Source organism: Symsagittifera roscoffensis, chromosome 1, assembly GCF_963678635.1.
Source record: "Symsagittifera roscoffensis chromosome 1, txSymRosc1.1, whole genome shotgun sequence".
Lineage (NCBI taxonomy): Eukaryota > Metazoa > Xenacoelomorpha > Acoela > Convolutidae > Symsagittifera > Symsagittifera roscoffensis.
The window spans coordinates 18,620,247-18,638,037 of record NC_087062.1 but is presented as its reverse complement, the minus strand read 5'-3'; the positions used below and the strand labels follow the sequence as shown (position 1 = coordinate 18,638,037).

Here is a 17,791-nt window from a genome sequence, read left to right as displayed (position 1 = left end):
CAGACTATGGTCTGTCTGTTTATTTTTTGAGTTCCTGAGCCCGACTTTTTGAAGGTTCAGCTTTTTTCTGAGTTACTGTAAAACCCATACTTGACGACAAATCCCGGCAGTTCAATTCCAGTCGGGACTTTTTTTTCGAAAACTTTTTTGAACATTCGGTTTTTTTTCTAGATTTTCGAAAGCTCCTTGTAAAATTTTTTATGGTGCAAGTATTTTTTTCGGGACCTTTTGGGCTTTTTTTCCGTTTTTATAAATTTTTGACACAAATAGTTTTCGAAGGTTTTTTCAGTTACAGATTTTTCTTGTGATTTGATTTTAATCATTGTTATTCATTTTTGTATCGCAAGTGGTTCGAAGCTCAGCTTCGCTCATGTGTTAAAATATTGTGTTCGACTGTTTTCATTTCGGTTTCGACTGCTTTGAGTTTATGTTCGATTATGTTTCAGATTTGGGTTCGACAATGTTTCGATTGTGGAAAAGAATAGATTTCGGTTTCTGCTTGAATTAAGGGCTATTTTTGAGTACGGATTTTGATTGAAAATTGTGAGTGCATTGGACCGATTCGGATTAATTTAAAGTAAACAAGGTCAATAAAACAATCTACTTATTTAAAATCTGTATTTAATGTGCTGGCCAGAAAAAAATTAAGATCCAAGAAAAATGTGACTGCTATATAACTTTGCCGATAGCATGCTTTTTCGGTCATTAAAGTCTTCGTGTTTTTCTTATCATAAATATAAAGAGTCATCAAACTAATACAGATCACTAAATACAGATAACTAAATTGGCGTCTGAAAATCAGAATTAAAAGCCAGAAAAGTTCACGAAATGGTGCTAATACAGTTTTATGGCTTCAATTTATATACTGACTGTTTGGTTTACTCTTCAGAATAATTCAGATGATTGAAAATCTGAGTCGAAACTGAGTTTTGGTCAGCCTGTGACCAATTACTTAAATTTGTTATTCTAATGCAGTTACTTAACTTTTTCTTTCTAATTATTCAGTATTTCCAGAACTTCTAACAAAAATTCTGATCGGTTTTTTCTTCCTGCTTCATTTTTAAGCATCTAAAGTTGATCAAAAAGTTCAGACATATTCTTACCCAATATGTCGTATGCCTCAGGGTGTGAGGTGCTCGAACTGGGCTTCAGAGATCAGACCAAAGACCGGATGATCGTGAGGAGCCACATAGTTCTGGACAGGAATCTGGAGCGACAAAGGAGTGCTTTCTACAGAAAGGAGAATCATGCGAGACGGATGATTGAAGAGAAGCGCAGGCAGTTCCGAAAGGTGAAATGAGCTGCAAGTTGTAACAATTCAATGTCAAATATGAATTATATACAGTTTCCCTTATTAGTACCTTAAATAAGGTCCATCTATAATTGAATATGTTTATTCTTGATAAAAAATGGTGATGAGATAAGCAACGCGAGAGCTGAGTTTTCAAAAAAATTAAAAATTTCGTGTATCCTTTCAGCTATACTATTACTTTTATAGATTTTTCGGTTAAAACTTTGACTCTATTCAGACTTCGGATTTGATAATTTTGAGGTAAACAACCGAGAAGAGACAGAAACCTATGTAAAGTCTCTCTTTTTTATGATAGCCAGAGAAGGTGGAGGTTCCGGATGAGTTCCGGATGACAGAGGAAGACTTCCTGTCGGAGTTTGCAGCCTCTACTCGAAGTGGCCGGAAATCTACTATTATGGCCCCCAGAGCCAGGTCCTCCAGACGACATTCTGCCGTTTCACTACAGATACCCAAAAGTAAGAACACGAACAGCCTGCAGTTTCATTACGAGGCCAAACTGTGCATTTTGTGCATTGTAAGCTGATTCCGCAACAAGGACACTCCCTTTGTTCTTCTTTTGTTCTTTACTTTCCTTTGATCGTTCCGACAAAATTTTAACATGTTTAAAGACTTGTCTCTGGAATCCAGGAACATACAGACACAAAATTGTGCTCCTATCCAGTGCACAGTTTGGCCTCGTAATGTTTGTATTCAATTTTTTTAAATACGAATTCAAAAAATCTAAAAAGAGACCTTTGGCACCGTTTTTTAGCAAATGAGGGCAAACAGAGTTAGGAAAAACTACTCAACTTTTGGGTCAAAACCTTGTTAGGATTTTGTGGAAACTGTCTAATTTTTTATACTCAGATACGGTTTTTTGGGACTTTCGAGAGCTCTAAAAAAGGAAATACTACGGCGACTAGTTATGATTCGAAGAAACCTTGCAAGAAATACTAGAGGAACCCATAAACTTCGATTCGGTCTTTTTCCTTATTGAGAACTAAGCTTATTGTCTGAAGCAGCATGAAGTTGAACAATTTAGTTGAATTCATTGTAGCTCCTCTGATGAGCGAAGAGTGCAGTGCAATATACAAGGATCTTCAATCCTATGTGCGCAAGTGGCGCAACCCCCCTTCGTCCATACTGGGAGGAAACAACAAGTCCAAACTAGAGAGGACCTTGAGAGATCTGGCCTATGATATTTCTCCGGACGGGGCTGCATGGAGACGGATCCAGAGTGCGGCTTCTGGGAGAATGATGAGCTCACAGATGACAAGACGAGAAGACGATGGGAGGCCCCCTACATGCGGTCCAGGCTAGTTAATCACAATCAAATGTTTTTGGATAATCAGTCCAATGAATTGATTTGACCTATGAACAAATTGGAGATAAGATATCATAATCCCTTACTTTTTTTGATGTTCCGAGCAGGCGCGTATCTAGGACTTTCTCGAGGGGGGGGGGGGGGGGCGGGTTTTCAAAAAAAAATTTTGTCGACCTTTTTTTTAGGTCAAACAAATTGATTTTCTGAGCTCTCCCTAACTACTATAAGGACCCTAATTTGAAATAAGGCCAAAAAAAGGCGTGTTTAGGTACTTTTTGGCAAATTTCGACCAAAAAATTGCGTTTTTTCGGCGCTCGCTCCCCCATCAAAATTAGTATAGATTGGCGCCAAAGGCGCTTTTAGAAAAAGTTTAGGATCAATCAGCCAAAAATGGATATCTCTCAAAAATAGTACAAAGGGGGACCCTTTGGGTCGGCAGGGGGTCCAATCCCTGGAGGGGGACGTCCGCGCCCCCTGCCCCCCTCTAAATCCTCTACTGGTTCCGAGCATTCCCGTAGAGGGAGGTGAGTGAGCGATGCCTTATAAAGCCACTTAAATCAATCCCAATCAATGTAGTTTTGAAACGTGTGCAGGGTACTGATACATAGTAATGCGTACTGAGGTAGCAATGAGTGTTAAGCAATGAGAGTGTTGTTTTTTGTTAAGTTTTTTCAATTGATTTCTGTGAAAGGAACGTTCTCTGCTACTTGCATAGCACCCGATTACTCTTGTTTTCATATAGTCGACCATTGCTTTTTTCACGTGGTCGCGACATTTTCAGGTTCGCGTATCTACGAGAAGCAAAAATGGCTGGCAGAACAAATCCAAGAGTACGAGGCACGGCAGACTGAGGACGAGAAAAAGAAGAAAGATAAAGAAGAGGCACTTCGAAAAGAGAGGAGACAACTGAGACTGAACGGGGACGGGAGAGGGGGAGCTGAGGGCACTTCTCTCTGGTCCATGATGCAGAGGTCTCTGTTGGTCACGAATAAGTACATACACAATGTGGACCACAGTCATGACATGAACATCAGTGATGTGGATGTAAGAATCGCTAATATCCATAATAGAAGTTGAGCTAAAAGTTTTGAGATAAGAGGTGATGAAGCACACTGAAGAAAAGTCAGTTAGAAGCCAGGGCTCGCTTCTCCCCTAAAATGATTATGCTGGTCATCAAAATGATTACGCAAAAAGATCAATGCTGGTCGATCGAAGTTTGATGTCGTTAATTATTACCCCAGGGGGAGCGTGATTGAAACGTCGGATATGTGAAAACTTCCGATACCCCCTCCCTAAATCCACTCCTGCAGTTGGTGCATAAGTATTATAAAACTGACGCATGCTTCTGAGAGAAGAAAAATGTAGAGCTTCAATGGATGTTCCAAGTGTTATTTTGTCTACTAGGTCCGTAGCACTCGTGCAAATAGCAGAGGAAACAGTCGACGCAGTTCCTTCCTCAACACGGCCAGAGCCGATTCGGGAGATACCAGGGCTCGGGGTGGAGGACTTCGTCGTAGCAGTCAGCGCAAAGGGAGTTCCCTGTTCCAGAACAGTGTCACAGTCGCATTCGAAGGCACGGCTCACTCTCTGTTTCACCATCTTTTCGAGTTTTAAAGCAGATTAAAGTTGCGAAGTTGTAGACAGGGGTGGGGGGGGGTGACAGTTAATTAGAACACTAAGGCTCACTCTTATCTTGTTAGTTTTGCTGAGCCAACTAGAAACAAAAATCTGTTATAGTAGAAATAATTTGAAAGTTGATTTTTAAAAGTTGATTTTTTGTTATTTCATGTTGCTGAAGGTAATATGGAAGCGGTATTTTATTTTGCATTTGAGTTGGTTGATAAGAATGCATTAACATTGGGTTTTGTGGTTATATTGGTTGAAAAGGCTGTGTATTAAATGGGTTTTGTATATGCATTTGTTGTGGGTTTTGTATATCTGTTGGGTTTTGTGGGTAAATTTTCATATTTTGAGATGGTTGAGATTGTCGCGGTCCCTGTGTGCGATATTCTTTAGTATATGGTGCAAAAATATCTGGTTGGTGATAATCATCTTCCTCAGATGATAAATAAATTGTATTATATGGTGTATGTTGTTTATTTTTATTCTGTTGAAAAAATGGGTAATTTTCACTGTGATCCTGTGTAGGTTGTGGATTATCTGGAAAGTTTACTGAAGTGGTTGATGTTTTTGGGAGATTCCAATAATGTGAACATACGTGATTTAAATTTTGTGTTTTTTTTCGGGGAGGTTGATTTGTTTTTGGTTGATGAGCATAATTATAATTGTGTTCTGCAAAAGTGTTTCTTGTGAACGGTTTTTGTGTTTTTGACGGTATTGTCATTGGTCTATAAGTTGAATAGTCCATATGTGAATATTTTGGAGCAACCAAAGGTTGAACGGTTGATTGTAATGTTACTTGTGTTAGTAATGTATTTGTATTTCTTGGTGTTGTCAGATTGGGATGTATTGGTGAAATACTTTGTTGTGTAGTTGTTGCTGTTGTTTGGACGATTTCTTCATATATGAAGTGTGATGGTGTTTGAATATCTTGCTGTGTAAGATTTCTTGTTCCATTGAGATTTTCATTATGTATAACTGTTGATTTTAAGCTGTTGTTTCGTGTATCAGGTAAAAATGTATTATAATTTAGTGGTGTTGCGTCAATCGTTAATGGTATTACTCTTACATAATCTCTGTGGAAAGATATTGTACTTATTGCTTGACTCGAGATATCTTGTGGAATATTTAGAAATGCTGGATGAGACCAGTCAGGGTCCCAAACGTAATCTGATTGTTCTGAAAGGACAGTGTCGTCATTGGTATTTTGGGGTCTGAAATTTTTTCTTGCTTGTGAAATTAAATCTAAATTGTGGGTGAAATAATCTTTTAGAAACCATGCTAAAATCTTTTGTAAATCAAGTTTACTGTTTTGCGAAACATCTTCTTTAGTGAAATTTTTGCAAATTATAAGTAAAAATGTTGAAAATACTGTAATTTCATTTCGTACTTTTGTATGTTTGGATGTTTCTGTTGGTGATATATTTTGAATTTCTGTTTTTTCCAATAAAAATATATAACTATATATTATTGCAAAAACTTCGCTAGTGAATATGGAGTTTGCTCTTTGTGAATTATGATATTGTATGCTTTTGATATATTCTATCAATACTTTTGAAAATTCTAATTCAATATCGTCTGTTTGAATTACATATTTACGATGGGCTGTACTTGGTGAGCTGAATTCTATGGTGTAGATTTCGTATTGCTGTGTTAGATTACATATGTCTTTCAAATAATGTTCAATGTTTTGTCTTTTGATTTTTACATCTGGAAATTCTGCTTTGCATGGACTGATTCCTGGTTCAAACAAATTTACGAGTAAGTTCTTACAAAACCGTGTTTGTCCTCTATCATCGAGTGAATCGATAAGAAAGGGAAAAACTGCTTCTTCGTCTGGACTTTCGTCACTTTGAGTGTGGCTCATTTTTTTCGTTTAATGACTGTTAATATATAACTATCAATGTGTCTAATTTGTTGATTCCAATTATACAGGTGTACTGGTTTGTGTTTATATTGCTTTTTTATATTTCTTTTTCCTCTTTTTGATGAATTTGAAGTTGTTTCTGAGTCGGAAAAAAATAATTGATCATGGATGGGACAGTTTTTATCTTTTGATTCTTTTCATTTGTATAGTTCATCCGAACTATTGACTTCTGATTCAGAAAGTGCTTTTCTATTTTTTGAAAATCTTTTTCGTGTGATTTGTCTTTGTTTGTTTCCAATTTTCCTTTTTTTATTGTTTGTCGTTTTGTTCGAATGTATCCAACTGTTTGTGTATGTGGAGTGATTACAAGATCGTATTTTTGGTTATTTATTTCACAATTGTGTAAAATGATTGTTTGTTTATTTCCTAAAGTTTTGAATGACATAAGGTTTAAGATGAGGGATGCAAGAAGTTATTAGTGATTTTTATTTTCCTAGACTGTTAGCTCTTACGATTTTTTGGTTAGCTTAACCTGGGTCTTTTGTTCAGGGTTGAAGAGAAAAGTATATCAATTCCGAAGAATGATTTTTTACTTTCTCGTGGCTAGTCTAAGTTAAGGTGTTAACTTACTTAATCTTACTTAGGGGTAGTGATTGTGTTCAAGGGTTGGAGAATAGTCAATCGATCCACAAGGTTCAGGTATAATTAGAACGCAAGTAGTTCGTTAGAAACTATTTTAAACTTACTAAGACTAAGATCTATCCTGGGTCTGTTAAGAGGAGGGTTCAAGTGAAGGATGAATAACCGAAGTTCTTCACTGTTTAACTTAATTTGAATGGTTAGTTTTTTTTTAAAATTTCTTTTAGTCCTGGGTCTTTTGGAAAGGTTGGATAGTGAATCGACGTTTGAGGTCGTTAGACACTTGCTAAGTGGGTGGGGGAGAACAAAATTGTTCTTTTTAATCCAAGGATAGGCCTTGATGATCGGATTTTAAATTTAGTGAGATAGAAAATTTATAAAGATCCAAGGATAAGCCTTGATGATCTGGTTTAAAATTAAGTAAATTTAAGTTTAAAATGGTTTAAATTTATTTTAAAAAAGAGTTAGTTTTTCAATGATATTAGTGAGCTTATGATTGCTGTTTAGGTGATGGAGCTGGAACAACAGGATGATTTATGATTACTAACAATTTATTGTCATGTTACTAATTTTTATTTTTATTTTCAATAAATATTTTTCAAATATGTTTTATATAATACTGCAGAAATTGAGAAAACGATCTGAGATCTTTTTATCAATCGTTATTGTATTTTAATAATGTTGTTTAGCGCCTGAAATGATCATGAAGATTTACTTCAAAATATTATGTTTGTAAATGAAAATCTAAATTCATTGCTAATAAGATTCTAAATATAAAAGTTTGTGTTGGCTTTTGCCTTACAACCATGAAACTAATTGGTAAGTTTCTATGTAGTCGTATATCGTCTCTTGTCCGAGGTCTTTTTCCAATACCAGGTAGTTCTAGTATTGTGCGGAATATCGGCTCTGATCTATTGAGTCGTAGAGACATTTCAATTAAGTTACTATCGTGTAACATTTTGAAAATGTTTTGTCTAATTTCTAATCTATTTTTGGTTAGTTCTAAGCTATTAAGGTCTTATTCGAGACTTATGGTCGCACCAGATGAGTTAAGATGGATCTCTAAGTTATAGAGTAATTTCGGATAGGGTACACCGTCTGCTCGTCACGCTGTCTTATTTTCGGCCGGATAGATTCGTGCAACTTCTTAGTCTAATACCGATCCTAATCTTACTCTTATATCTACTAGTCTCAGGGTGTTTAACTAGCCTCTGCTAGGCTCAATAGATCTAGAGTATACTGGTTTACTGCGGCAGCTGAAGTTCTCTTGGAGAGGCAACTAATTTCTAAGTTATATTCAAATCTCTCTGGTGCTGAAATTACAAGTAATTTCAGCACTTACAAATAAGTGGGTTGTTAGTTAGATGGAATATGATTGGTTAATATTAAATATTTTACAGTGGTAAAATATCTAATTTATCCAATTATAAAATGTAGTTTAGATCAGGTTCCAAAAGGCGCTTTTAGAAAAATTTTAAGATCAATCAGCCAAAAGTGGATATCTCAAAATAGTACAAAGGGGGGACCCTTTGGGTCGGCAGGGGTCGAATCCCTGGAGGGGGGCGTCCGCGCCCCCTGCCCCCCTCTAAATCCTCTACTGGTTCCGAGCATTCCCGTAGAGGGAGGTGAGTGAGCGATGCTTTATAAAGCCACTTAAATCAATCCCAATCAATGTAGTTTTAAAACTTGTGTAGGGTACTGATACATAGTAAAGCGTGCTGAAGTAGCAATGAGTGTTTCAGAAAAATCTGAGTGTTGTTTTTTGTTAAGTTTTTTCAATTGATTTCCGTGAAAGGAACGTTCTCTGCTACTTGCACAGCACCCGATTACTCTTGTTTTTATATAGTCGACCATTGCTTTTTTCACGTGGTCGCAACATTTTCAGGTTCGCGTATCTACGAGAAGCAAAAATGGCTGGCCGAACAAATCCAAGAGTACAAAGCACGGCAGACTGAGGATTATTTAAAACACTAAAACTCACTCCTATCTTGTTAATTTTGCTGAGCCAACTAGAAACAAAAATCTGGCTCGGTAGAAACAATTACAAATAAGGCGTTGAATGAGTTTTGAAAAAATCTGCTAGTAAAATAAACACCATAACGCTTTCGTTCATAATCAAAAAGACTATTAAAAGCCGTTGAATTCATATGTTCGACACGAGAGAAAGCTTAAAAAACTCCGTTCTATTTCATTTTAATAATGCCGGAAAAATTATTGCTTGCCTAGCGCAAACGCAAAGGAAAAGTTGAGCGAATCCTTCTTTCAAATAATTTACCCCACACAGTTTTAAAAAGGCGGCCTGTTCGGAAAAAGTAAAAACTGTCTTTTTGTAGATCACAAGCGAAAGGAGAGGCGAATGAGGGATTTGATGAAAGCATGGAAGGACTCTGCGTGGCAGGAGGCACAGAAAGCGAGATACATTCGGACCAAGTACAAGAGACCAACCGAGTTAGAAGTGGAAGTGTTTCCGAGGAGGGAAAGCGACAATCCTAAGAGCAGAGACAAAGAAACTGAAATGAAAAAGGAGCCATGAAGTTAATTAGGATAACTTGTTTTTCTGAACAAATATCACCGACTGTTATTAGAGCAAACAGTACAGTGCTGATTTAAATTATCCGTACAAAATGCATTAAAATTGAAAAAAACTCCTTTATTCGAAATTGAGTTGAGTTTAGGTCAAAAGCTATGAAGACAAAACTTATTTAGAACTTTAGCAGAATTGATACGGTGCAATTTGTTTTACGGTGCAATCAAAATTTTTTGCTCAATTACTGACATAATCGCATGAAAACGAGCCTCTCAGGTAGCCCAACAAACCCTAAAAACTTGCGCAAAGCGAAGCGTTTAAAAACTTTTTCTATAAAAATTTGAACTTAATAAACTAAAAAAGACACTTTATTTCTATCAAACAAAAGTAAATTAATTTATAGAAAGTTCTGGAGTGCATAGCCTCCCTACAGATTATTGGGCAAGGTAAGAGGCTCACTTTGATATAGTTACATCAGTGATTGAGTGATGAAAAGTAATTTTAGCGTATTTTTTTCTTAACAACAAAATCCGAAAGTGATCCATTTTGCGTTAAAATTTTGGGACCAAATTTTGTAAAAACAATTTGCAACGTATTAGTTCAAAAGAAATTTGAAGCTTTGTCTACAAAGTTTTAAATCTAAGCTCAAACCAATATGTGAAAATGCGCTTCAATTTTCAAGATTAATGCGTTTTGCCTGGATAATTTAAAACAGCACTGTAGTCCAAAGAGCTAAAGACAGGAGAAATTTAGGTATACATTGTTTCCATTAAGTAACGAAGTTTTTTTAATATCTTTTGCACAACTTCAAAAAATACTATAAAATGGAAGAAAATCTTTTACAATCAAACAATTTTCTCTTAAATTACACTTCAATCCAGTAGCGGATTCAGGGGGAGGGGAAAATGAAAGATCATTGGAAAGCTTTTCAAGCATTTCGAGTCATTTTTAGAGCAAGCAAATGGGTAATCCAAGGAGAAGGGGTTGCCGGGGGGGGGTATGGCCGGGGGTGGATATAAGGGGGAAGGGTGGTCGCCCCTCTCTCTCTCAGGGATTCCGCCCCCTGCCGACCCAAAGGGTCCTCCTTTGTACTATTTTGTGATATCCATTTTTGGTGACGGAACCTAAAATTTTTTTGAAGGCGCCTTTGACGCCAACATATAATAATTTGACGCCAACTCGCCTTTGACGCCAACTCCTTTTTGGCATGTTATTTCAAAATTTTGCCTGCGGACAGAAAATTTGGCCAAAACAGGGACTTTTTAGTGCTTGGGAGTGATCGACAAATCAAATTGGTCGATCCTAAAAAAGGTCGAAAAAATTGTCGAAAAATTTTGCAAATCTGCCCCACCCTCGAGAAAATCTTATATCCGCCCCAGGGTATGGCTAATGCCATGTTAAAAACTCAGCATTTTGGCAATTTTTCCTATGCGGTCCCTTTAATACTTTTTTAAAACCATTTGTGGTCAAACAGTCCTGACATTTTTGACTTTTTTCTCTATAATTAGATTTTTAGGCCAAAAATCTTATGTATTGGTTCAAAGGGTCGAATAATCAATTTAGTTTACCAAAAATCAATGGCCGGAAAAATCCACCCCTCGAGAAAATCCTTGATCCGTGCCCATAAAACATTTGATATTTTATCGCTTCTTTTAATATTGACCATTCCTCATAAAGAAGTTTTTAGGGAGTATTCACTTCTTAGAACGCATCTATAAGTAAACACATATACATATATATAAAAAGATGCTTCCTGGGCTTTTGTATTTATTTTTCAAATTTATACGTAAAATAAAAGAAGTAAGTTTTTGTGTGTGTGTTGTGTGCGTGAGTTACGCAGCTCTTCCTAGGAACATACTCATACGACTGCATAACTTTACTTGTCGGTGTATATGATATGAGTACAATGAGTGCTCCGAGCTATGTGACAACTTTTTTGGAACGACCATAAAAAAGACAAGAATTTGAACTAATTGATACCAAAATTGTTTCTCAGTTCAATTCAATTAAATAATGAAAAGTAAACACTGCATCTTTATTGAAAAAATAAATCTCGCTTTCCCTTTTACTGAAGGACCCCTACAATGACTAATAAAAAAATTCTGAATAGGAAAATGAGATAGAAGCTGAACTTTGCTTGCATAGCACTGTCCTTTTTTTAGTAGCAGCATACTCTTACATTCCTTTACCCTAAAACTTGGTAGTATTCTGTGAATTGTTTCTTTTTACTAAACGCCGTGTCTAAAATTTTTTTAGCTGTTCATCTAAACCCAAAGGGGGCATCCAGCATGCTTAAACGAAGTCCTGGAAACTTTGCAACTTCAGTCGATCAGAGCCACAAGTCTATTGGTGTTTAAGTAGTGATGTCCTTAGAGCAAAAAAAAAGGTTTAAATTGCGGACCGCGGAACTAAAAGAATAGCCGCTAGGAGCGAAGTTTGACTCTATACTATTTAGGTACGTGTTTAGAAAGGGACTAGAACTGGACCTTAATTAGGGAAAGAGTTCTTCTGGTGCCTCGCGGGAGGCATTCTTCAAAGGCGGAGATATCAGTTGGTTTGATGAGAATTAATTTCGTCGATGTGTGTCAGCAGATGCCTGCACGTCTCTTTTAGTTTGCAGTAGTTTTAAAAAATGAAAATTTGAGAGGTGAAAAAACTTAGTTTGTCAAATTTATTAAGAGAGTCAGAAGATGCGTCTCCTCTGTCAAAGAAGATAAATTCAAATTTAGCACCTAAATATTAAAAAATGTCGGGTTGATTTTCGGGGAAGGTCTGGGTTGAGGATCAAATACAAGCAGGGATCTTCAAAAAAAAAATTTGAGAGTAAACTGAGAAGAGGGTAGTTGCTGGTTGTTGGCAACCGTTACAAAAAATTACAAGTTCTTGAGCTCTGTTTTTTGTGCTACCCGTAATTGCGCGGTGAATAGTCTTTTTAACAAAAAGAAAATTTTCAAAGACGTACAAATGGCTGCATAGGATTATGCTGGGCAAGCGTAACCTTAAACTGGTATAATTACGGCGCGGTAGGTGACAAATAAGGTCTTCTTTGATTGGCCCCAATTTGTCCCAGATATTGCCTTTAAGATTGAAATCCTGTGGCAGCCTTTTGCTGATGTCCTTTGGAATTCCGTGAACGCATGAAGGACAAGATAGCTCGATTGGTTAAATCACGTTCCTGGCGCATTTTTGATCCAATACTTTATTTATTCTTATTTCTGATTCCATTTCTTTTCCTGAGTTTATCGTTCATGCACTTTCAACGACAAGCTGAAAAAATGAAATCCAATTATTATTTAGAAATTTTTAGCTTTTAAATTTTGTGCGCAACCAAATTCTTCCTAGGACACTAATCCCATTACCGCAATATGTTATATAAAAATGAAAATGAACACGACGAAGGCATTACGAGGCCAAACTGTTGGATAGGCACACAATTTTGTGTCTGTATGTTCCTGGATTCCAAAAACAAGTATTTAAACACGTTCCAAACTGTAAGTGGATTCCACTTACAAGATTTACGTGGATTCCGCGTACATATACTTGTAACGTAAATTTTGTGGGCACATTTAATTTGCTGGGGATTCCGCAACAAGCAAATATAGCTAGTTGTTCTGGATTCCGCAACTGTAAGTGAAATCCGCAAAATTTGTAAGCGGAATCCGCAAACTGTAGAGGAATTCAGAAATTTGTTTATCACTGAATTTGCATATGCACTTGCGGAATTTAAAAGCAAGGACTTAACCATTGTCAGTGGAATCCACGACCAAACCTTAAAACATTGGTTAACTAAATCGATGGATGTCACACTTCAGTATTTGCAAGCAGTTTTTGGGATCATAGTTTTGTAAACACAACACCGAATAAATTCATTGGGTTAATTCGGTAATTGGGTTAATTCATTATTGGGTAGACATATGGCCGAATTAGATCAGTCTTTGGGATTCAGTAATTGAGATTCAGTATTTGGGATTTTGTATTTGAGATTCAGTATTTGGGAGCGTGAATTCAAATCATTTTGTTCACAGGGAGTAAATGATCTATTTAACTAATTTGAGTAAATTAGTACTAGATAAAATCACCAAAACTTGAATTACAGCATAATTAAATTTTAAGTTCATACACGAATATATAGTACTGAAAATGTTGCCTTATCAAACTATGTTCTGGTTTCGCATTTTGAAAATATTTCAAAGTGGCTAAATTAAAACTTTTTTTAATTGAATGGCTTGAAATGAACTGATGAATAAGTTTACAGGAAGTGAGACTGATGACAGGAATTGAGATCGAAGTTAACCTTTGTAGGAAGTGAGATTGAAGCTGGGTATGTTTGACAGGAATTGGGATGAGATCGAATTTAGGTATGTTTGTCAGCAATTGAGATCGAAATCGGGTATGTTGGACAGGATTTGAGATCGAAGTTGGGTGTTTGATAAGAATTGAGATCAAATATTTGGCATTCCAACTTTTAGCTGATAAACATATTAATTAAGAGATATAGTTTTAAATCTACCACACATACATATATGTAAACGGAATCTGCAAAAAAAAACGCGGATTCCACTCACAGTTTGCGGATTCCACTTACAATTTGCGGATTTAACTTACAGTTGTGGATTCCGCAACAGCTCAATTCAACTTAATACATGTCTCGTTATTTGTTTGTGGATTCCACAAGCTGTGCTGGATTCCGCAAATGCGGTTGTGGATTCCGCAAATGCGGTTGTGGATTCCGCAAATTCGCCTATTTTTGGAGCAATTTTCAACGGTGCAGTGTTTTAGGTATTTGTTTGTGGAATCCTAAACAGCAAAGAAGATCAAAGAAATGTAGCTTTGTTGCGCATTCCGCGACAAATCTGATTTGGGCCTGTTGCGGAATCCGCTTACAATGCACAGAATGCACAGTTTGGCCTTGTAATGGCCACGAGCTATAAAATTTTCTCAACTTCCTAGAAAAAAGGGAAAGCAGTGAAAATGGTATTCAAGACAATTCTACACATCGGTTGCATTTCTTTGACACTAGATGGTAGACTTAAGTCTATGCATCTTAATTGGTTACATTGAATCGTTTTCGCTTTCAAATATTCGTTACATAACCAATACTACTGAAATTTTTCAAAACACTGAAAAAAAAGAGAAATGTTGAGCTTGAAATAATCGGAACATGTGCTCTTCTGCGTTTAGCTCAACACACTGATTATCATCGTTTATTGAGATTAATGAGATATCATGCCTTACGCTTCATGAGCTTTGGAGAAGTGTTTTCAGACACATTTCTACACAGTTAGTAGCCGATAAAACTAACTGAGTTGATCCGGTTTTCCCAAGTCTTCCGCGTGGATATAGGGAAAAATTTCAAGATGAACACATAATAATCTCAATCAGCCGCGGAAGTGTACAAAACGCAAAAAGAATCATTTAATTTAGGTTTTTTTGAAATAACATAGGATGATTTGTCAATTTGATTTAGATGAGAAATTTGAAACGAGTTCCCTAAAAAATGGTTTATATAAGAAAACCGAAGAGTTTTTATTAACGTATAGCAAAAATCATGAGATGTATTGGTTTCTATTTTTGTGAACGCTGACAATGGAATCAATATTTACGAGAACTCGTGTATGTTTTGAAAAATTTATTGAAAACTTCTAATATGTTTTATTTTGAGCTAAAACGTTGAGCTCAATAATCTGAAAACAGGCAAACATCGTTTTAAAGATTATTGATAGAATTAGTTTCTCAATATAAGTAGGCACCGAGTTTGAATAAACTTTGACACACTATTTTTTGTACCGAATATGATTGAAGTAAACTTAAAAACAGATAAAGCTTTTTTTGAACTAAAACACAACTTGGACAAAGTTTTTACTAATTTAAGACCTACTTGCAGGCCTATTTGAAAGCATCATGAAAGCGTCATGGCAAATGAAAAATTAAGTTCACGGAAGTGTTGTGTTACAAGTTTCTTTCGTTTATATTAAAAAATTTCTTTCGTTGAAAATCAAGATCTCATGTGTCAAGTTTTTAACGCCAAATGTGCTAAAAAAGAATTCAACCTTAATCAAGCTATCAAATTATTCAGCTAACTCTGTTAAACAAGAAAGGTGACCTGAAAAAAATCTATTTGAGCAAACTTAAGAACCTTAAGCAGCCTTATGTAGAAAATAAAACAATTTTCATAAGGCAAAAAAAACAATTTCATTCAGACATTATCGAAGTGAGTGAGAACTAAACAAGACATGCGCATACAACAAAAACAAGGCAGTTCCAACGCAAAAAATTGCAGAAGCATATTGGTCGAGGCCGAGTTCATCGAAAAATAAGGCAAGCAAATAAAAGACGATTCCACCCAGTCCGATATGTGGGCAGAACCCGATTGTTGACCTAACTCTATCTTCAGAAAATTCGTCAGAGAAGGAGATTGAGGAATTAATGCCGGCGAAACAGTCAACCCCAGAATGCTCGGGAAGTATTTCAACAGCGGAACCACTGAGCCGGTGCATATACAAAACAGTCCCATACAAAACAGTCCCATAAAAAAAGTCCGAAACATCAAAAAAGGCTCTAAAAACAGTCCCATACAAAACAGTCCAAAACCAGTTGAATTTCTTGGCCTTGATCTTTTGGCGCCGACAGAATTGATCTACGCTTTGAAAATTCAAACAGGGGCAATTAAAGATCAAAGAGCCAAAGTTGGAACAATAATTCGGATGAAAATCAAAGCACTCAACGGATAGTGGTTAAAGCGTTAGACTCAAACTCTGGAGATAACGTTGGGTTGACATGACTTAATCATAGTGATCAAATTTTTGTCGAGTTTTTGATATTCAGCTTTTTTGGGTCTGGCTACTTTTTGTCCTGCGCACATTGTTTCCAACAGTATTTCCGCATTTTTTTGCTCGTCCTGGAACTTCTCGATCAGTTTTGGGAAGGATGGATGCTTACTATTGACCAGTTTCACGAAATTGCTGTTCCAACCTTCTACAGCGTTGTTGGTGCGGGGAAGGTCGTTTTTTACTCTTTGATGGCAACTCTATTGCTCCATATCAAATCTGGGCTTCTGTCGTCCTTGAGAAGTCAGTCTACCAAAATATGTGTCCTCGAAATAATTGAAAATCGGTTGACTTTCTTCAGATGCCATACCTTGCAGAAGCTCGAAAGCTGTGGGGACTACGGGCAGAAATGCTGTTGCGAGAAGCATTCGAATAAGTTCGCGAAAATTAAGAACACTGTTGTAATTGTGAGTATTGCCTGACGACTTAACATGTCGCCAGACACTTTGACTCATATGAAAACTGAATTTGAGCACTCTGATGGGTAGCTATTATTGAGTTTCGTACAGCTACTTCAAAATCAATTGTGACGTGTTTTGTGACGTTAAGAAGGAACTGCTCTCCATCGTGGGTTTTCTGTAGAGCCAGTGGTAGTTCAAAGCCAGTCAGCGATGTTGGCTCTGCCATCTTTGGTCTTTTTTCGCGTCGAACTCTATTTACAGCTTGCTGATTAGCAGACTAACTAGGTAAATGAACAGCTGTTTCTCGGTTCACATCACGTTGGGCTGCGAAAATAGTCTGTCGCGGTGTTACATCGGATACTGCTGCTCGATCTTTAAGTGTTTATCTGAACTTACGTTTTTCGATGTCAGCTGGATCGGGGAAGTGGCAGTGATCTTTAACGATCTCAACGGAGTCGTCCTTTGTACCATGTTGTCTGCCAGTGTTCTGTGTTTAATATAAGCATACCCTTCAAAAATCAGTAACTCAGAATTTTTGTTTGTAAGTATGATTTCCATCGATAGATAGTGAATTTCGTTTCTATTGAGTGTTGTCAAGTGTTTGCAAATGAAACAGATTGAACAACCTGTCTTTTTTTGCTTGGATTAAAAAAAGAGTCCATTTTCTTAAATTGCGTTAACTTTAATGTTTCGAATATTATTGTTTTTATTGAGTGGCCGCTGCTGTTATCTAGGTTGTTCTAATTTCTCTACTATACTACCTATTGTTATCCGGATTAGTTGGAATCAAAATGTGTTTAATATGAGATAAATTTACTTATCAGCTTCTAGAGCAAATATCACTTCGATCAATGGGACTGTTTTTTGGACTATTTTTGGGACTGTTTTGTATTGGACTGTTTTGTATGGGACTGTTTTGTACAGACACGCACTGAACCATATCGTACCAGGAAGACGACAAGTCAGGCAAGGCGGAGACTTCAAAGCCGAAATTATCAAAACTAGCCAAGTTTTCAGAGCCGAAGTTATTAAAACCAGATCAGTCTAACACCGACGAATTAGAGATATCCGCGCGTGACGAAGACATTCAGGATGAGGAGCCAATACCCGCTAAAAGCGTTCAAAGGCAGGGGAGAGTTGCGAGCCAAACAAAAGGGAAGTCGAACCAAACACCGGAGCAGACGCCGATATCAGAAGGGACAAGTACGACGAGGGCTTCAAACAGGGGTAAACGTTAGAAAAGATTCTTTGGCAGTCCACTTCGTCATGCTGTAAAATCAGTTGAGGCAGGAGAG

General features: G+C 36.7%; 2 protein-coding genes across 2 annotated transcripts in view; one reads left to right on the top strand and one right to left on the bottom strand.

Annotated features, from left to right (window-relative positions):
- LOC134839461 (uncharacterized) overlaps positions 1 to 17,791 on the bottom strand; it is a 595,847-nt gene that overhangs the window by 336,432 nt on the left and 241,624 nt on the right. The window lies entirely within an intron of this gene.
- Positions 811 to 9,625, top strand: LOC134855211 (uncharacterized). Its single transcript, XM_063871672.1, has 6 exons — positions 811 to 1,291; positions 1,608 to 1,767; positions 2,349 to 2,606; positions 3,397 to 3,659; positions 4,020 to 4,188; positions 9,075 to 9,625. The coding sequence occupies exons 1-6, from the start codon at positions 1,109 to 1,111 to the stop codon at positions 9,272 to 9,274; spliced, it is 1,233 nt and encodes a 410-aa protein (XP_063727742.1). The 5' UTR covers positions 811 to 1,108; the 3' UTR covers positions 9,275 to 9,625.

What these genes read in the sequence shown, in the direction of transcription:
- LOC134855211 (XM_063871672.1), top strand. Translation starts at nt 1,109, where the DNA reads ATGTCGTATGCCTCAGGGTGTGAGGTGCTCGAACTGGGCTTCAGAGAT. An exon ending in AGCGCAGGCAGTTCCGAAAG is followed by an intron (nt 1,292 to 1,607) that starts GTGAAATGAGCT and finishes TTTTTATGATAG; the next exon opens with CCAGAGAAGGTGGAGGTTCC. An exon ending in TGAACATCAGTGATGTGGAT is followed by an intron (nt 3,660 to 4,019) that starts GTAAGAATCGCT and finishes TTTGTCTACTAG; the next exon opens with GTCCGTAGCACTCGTGCAAA.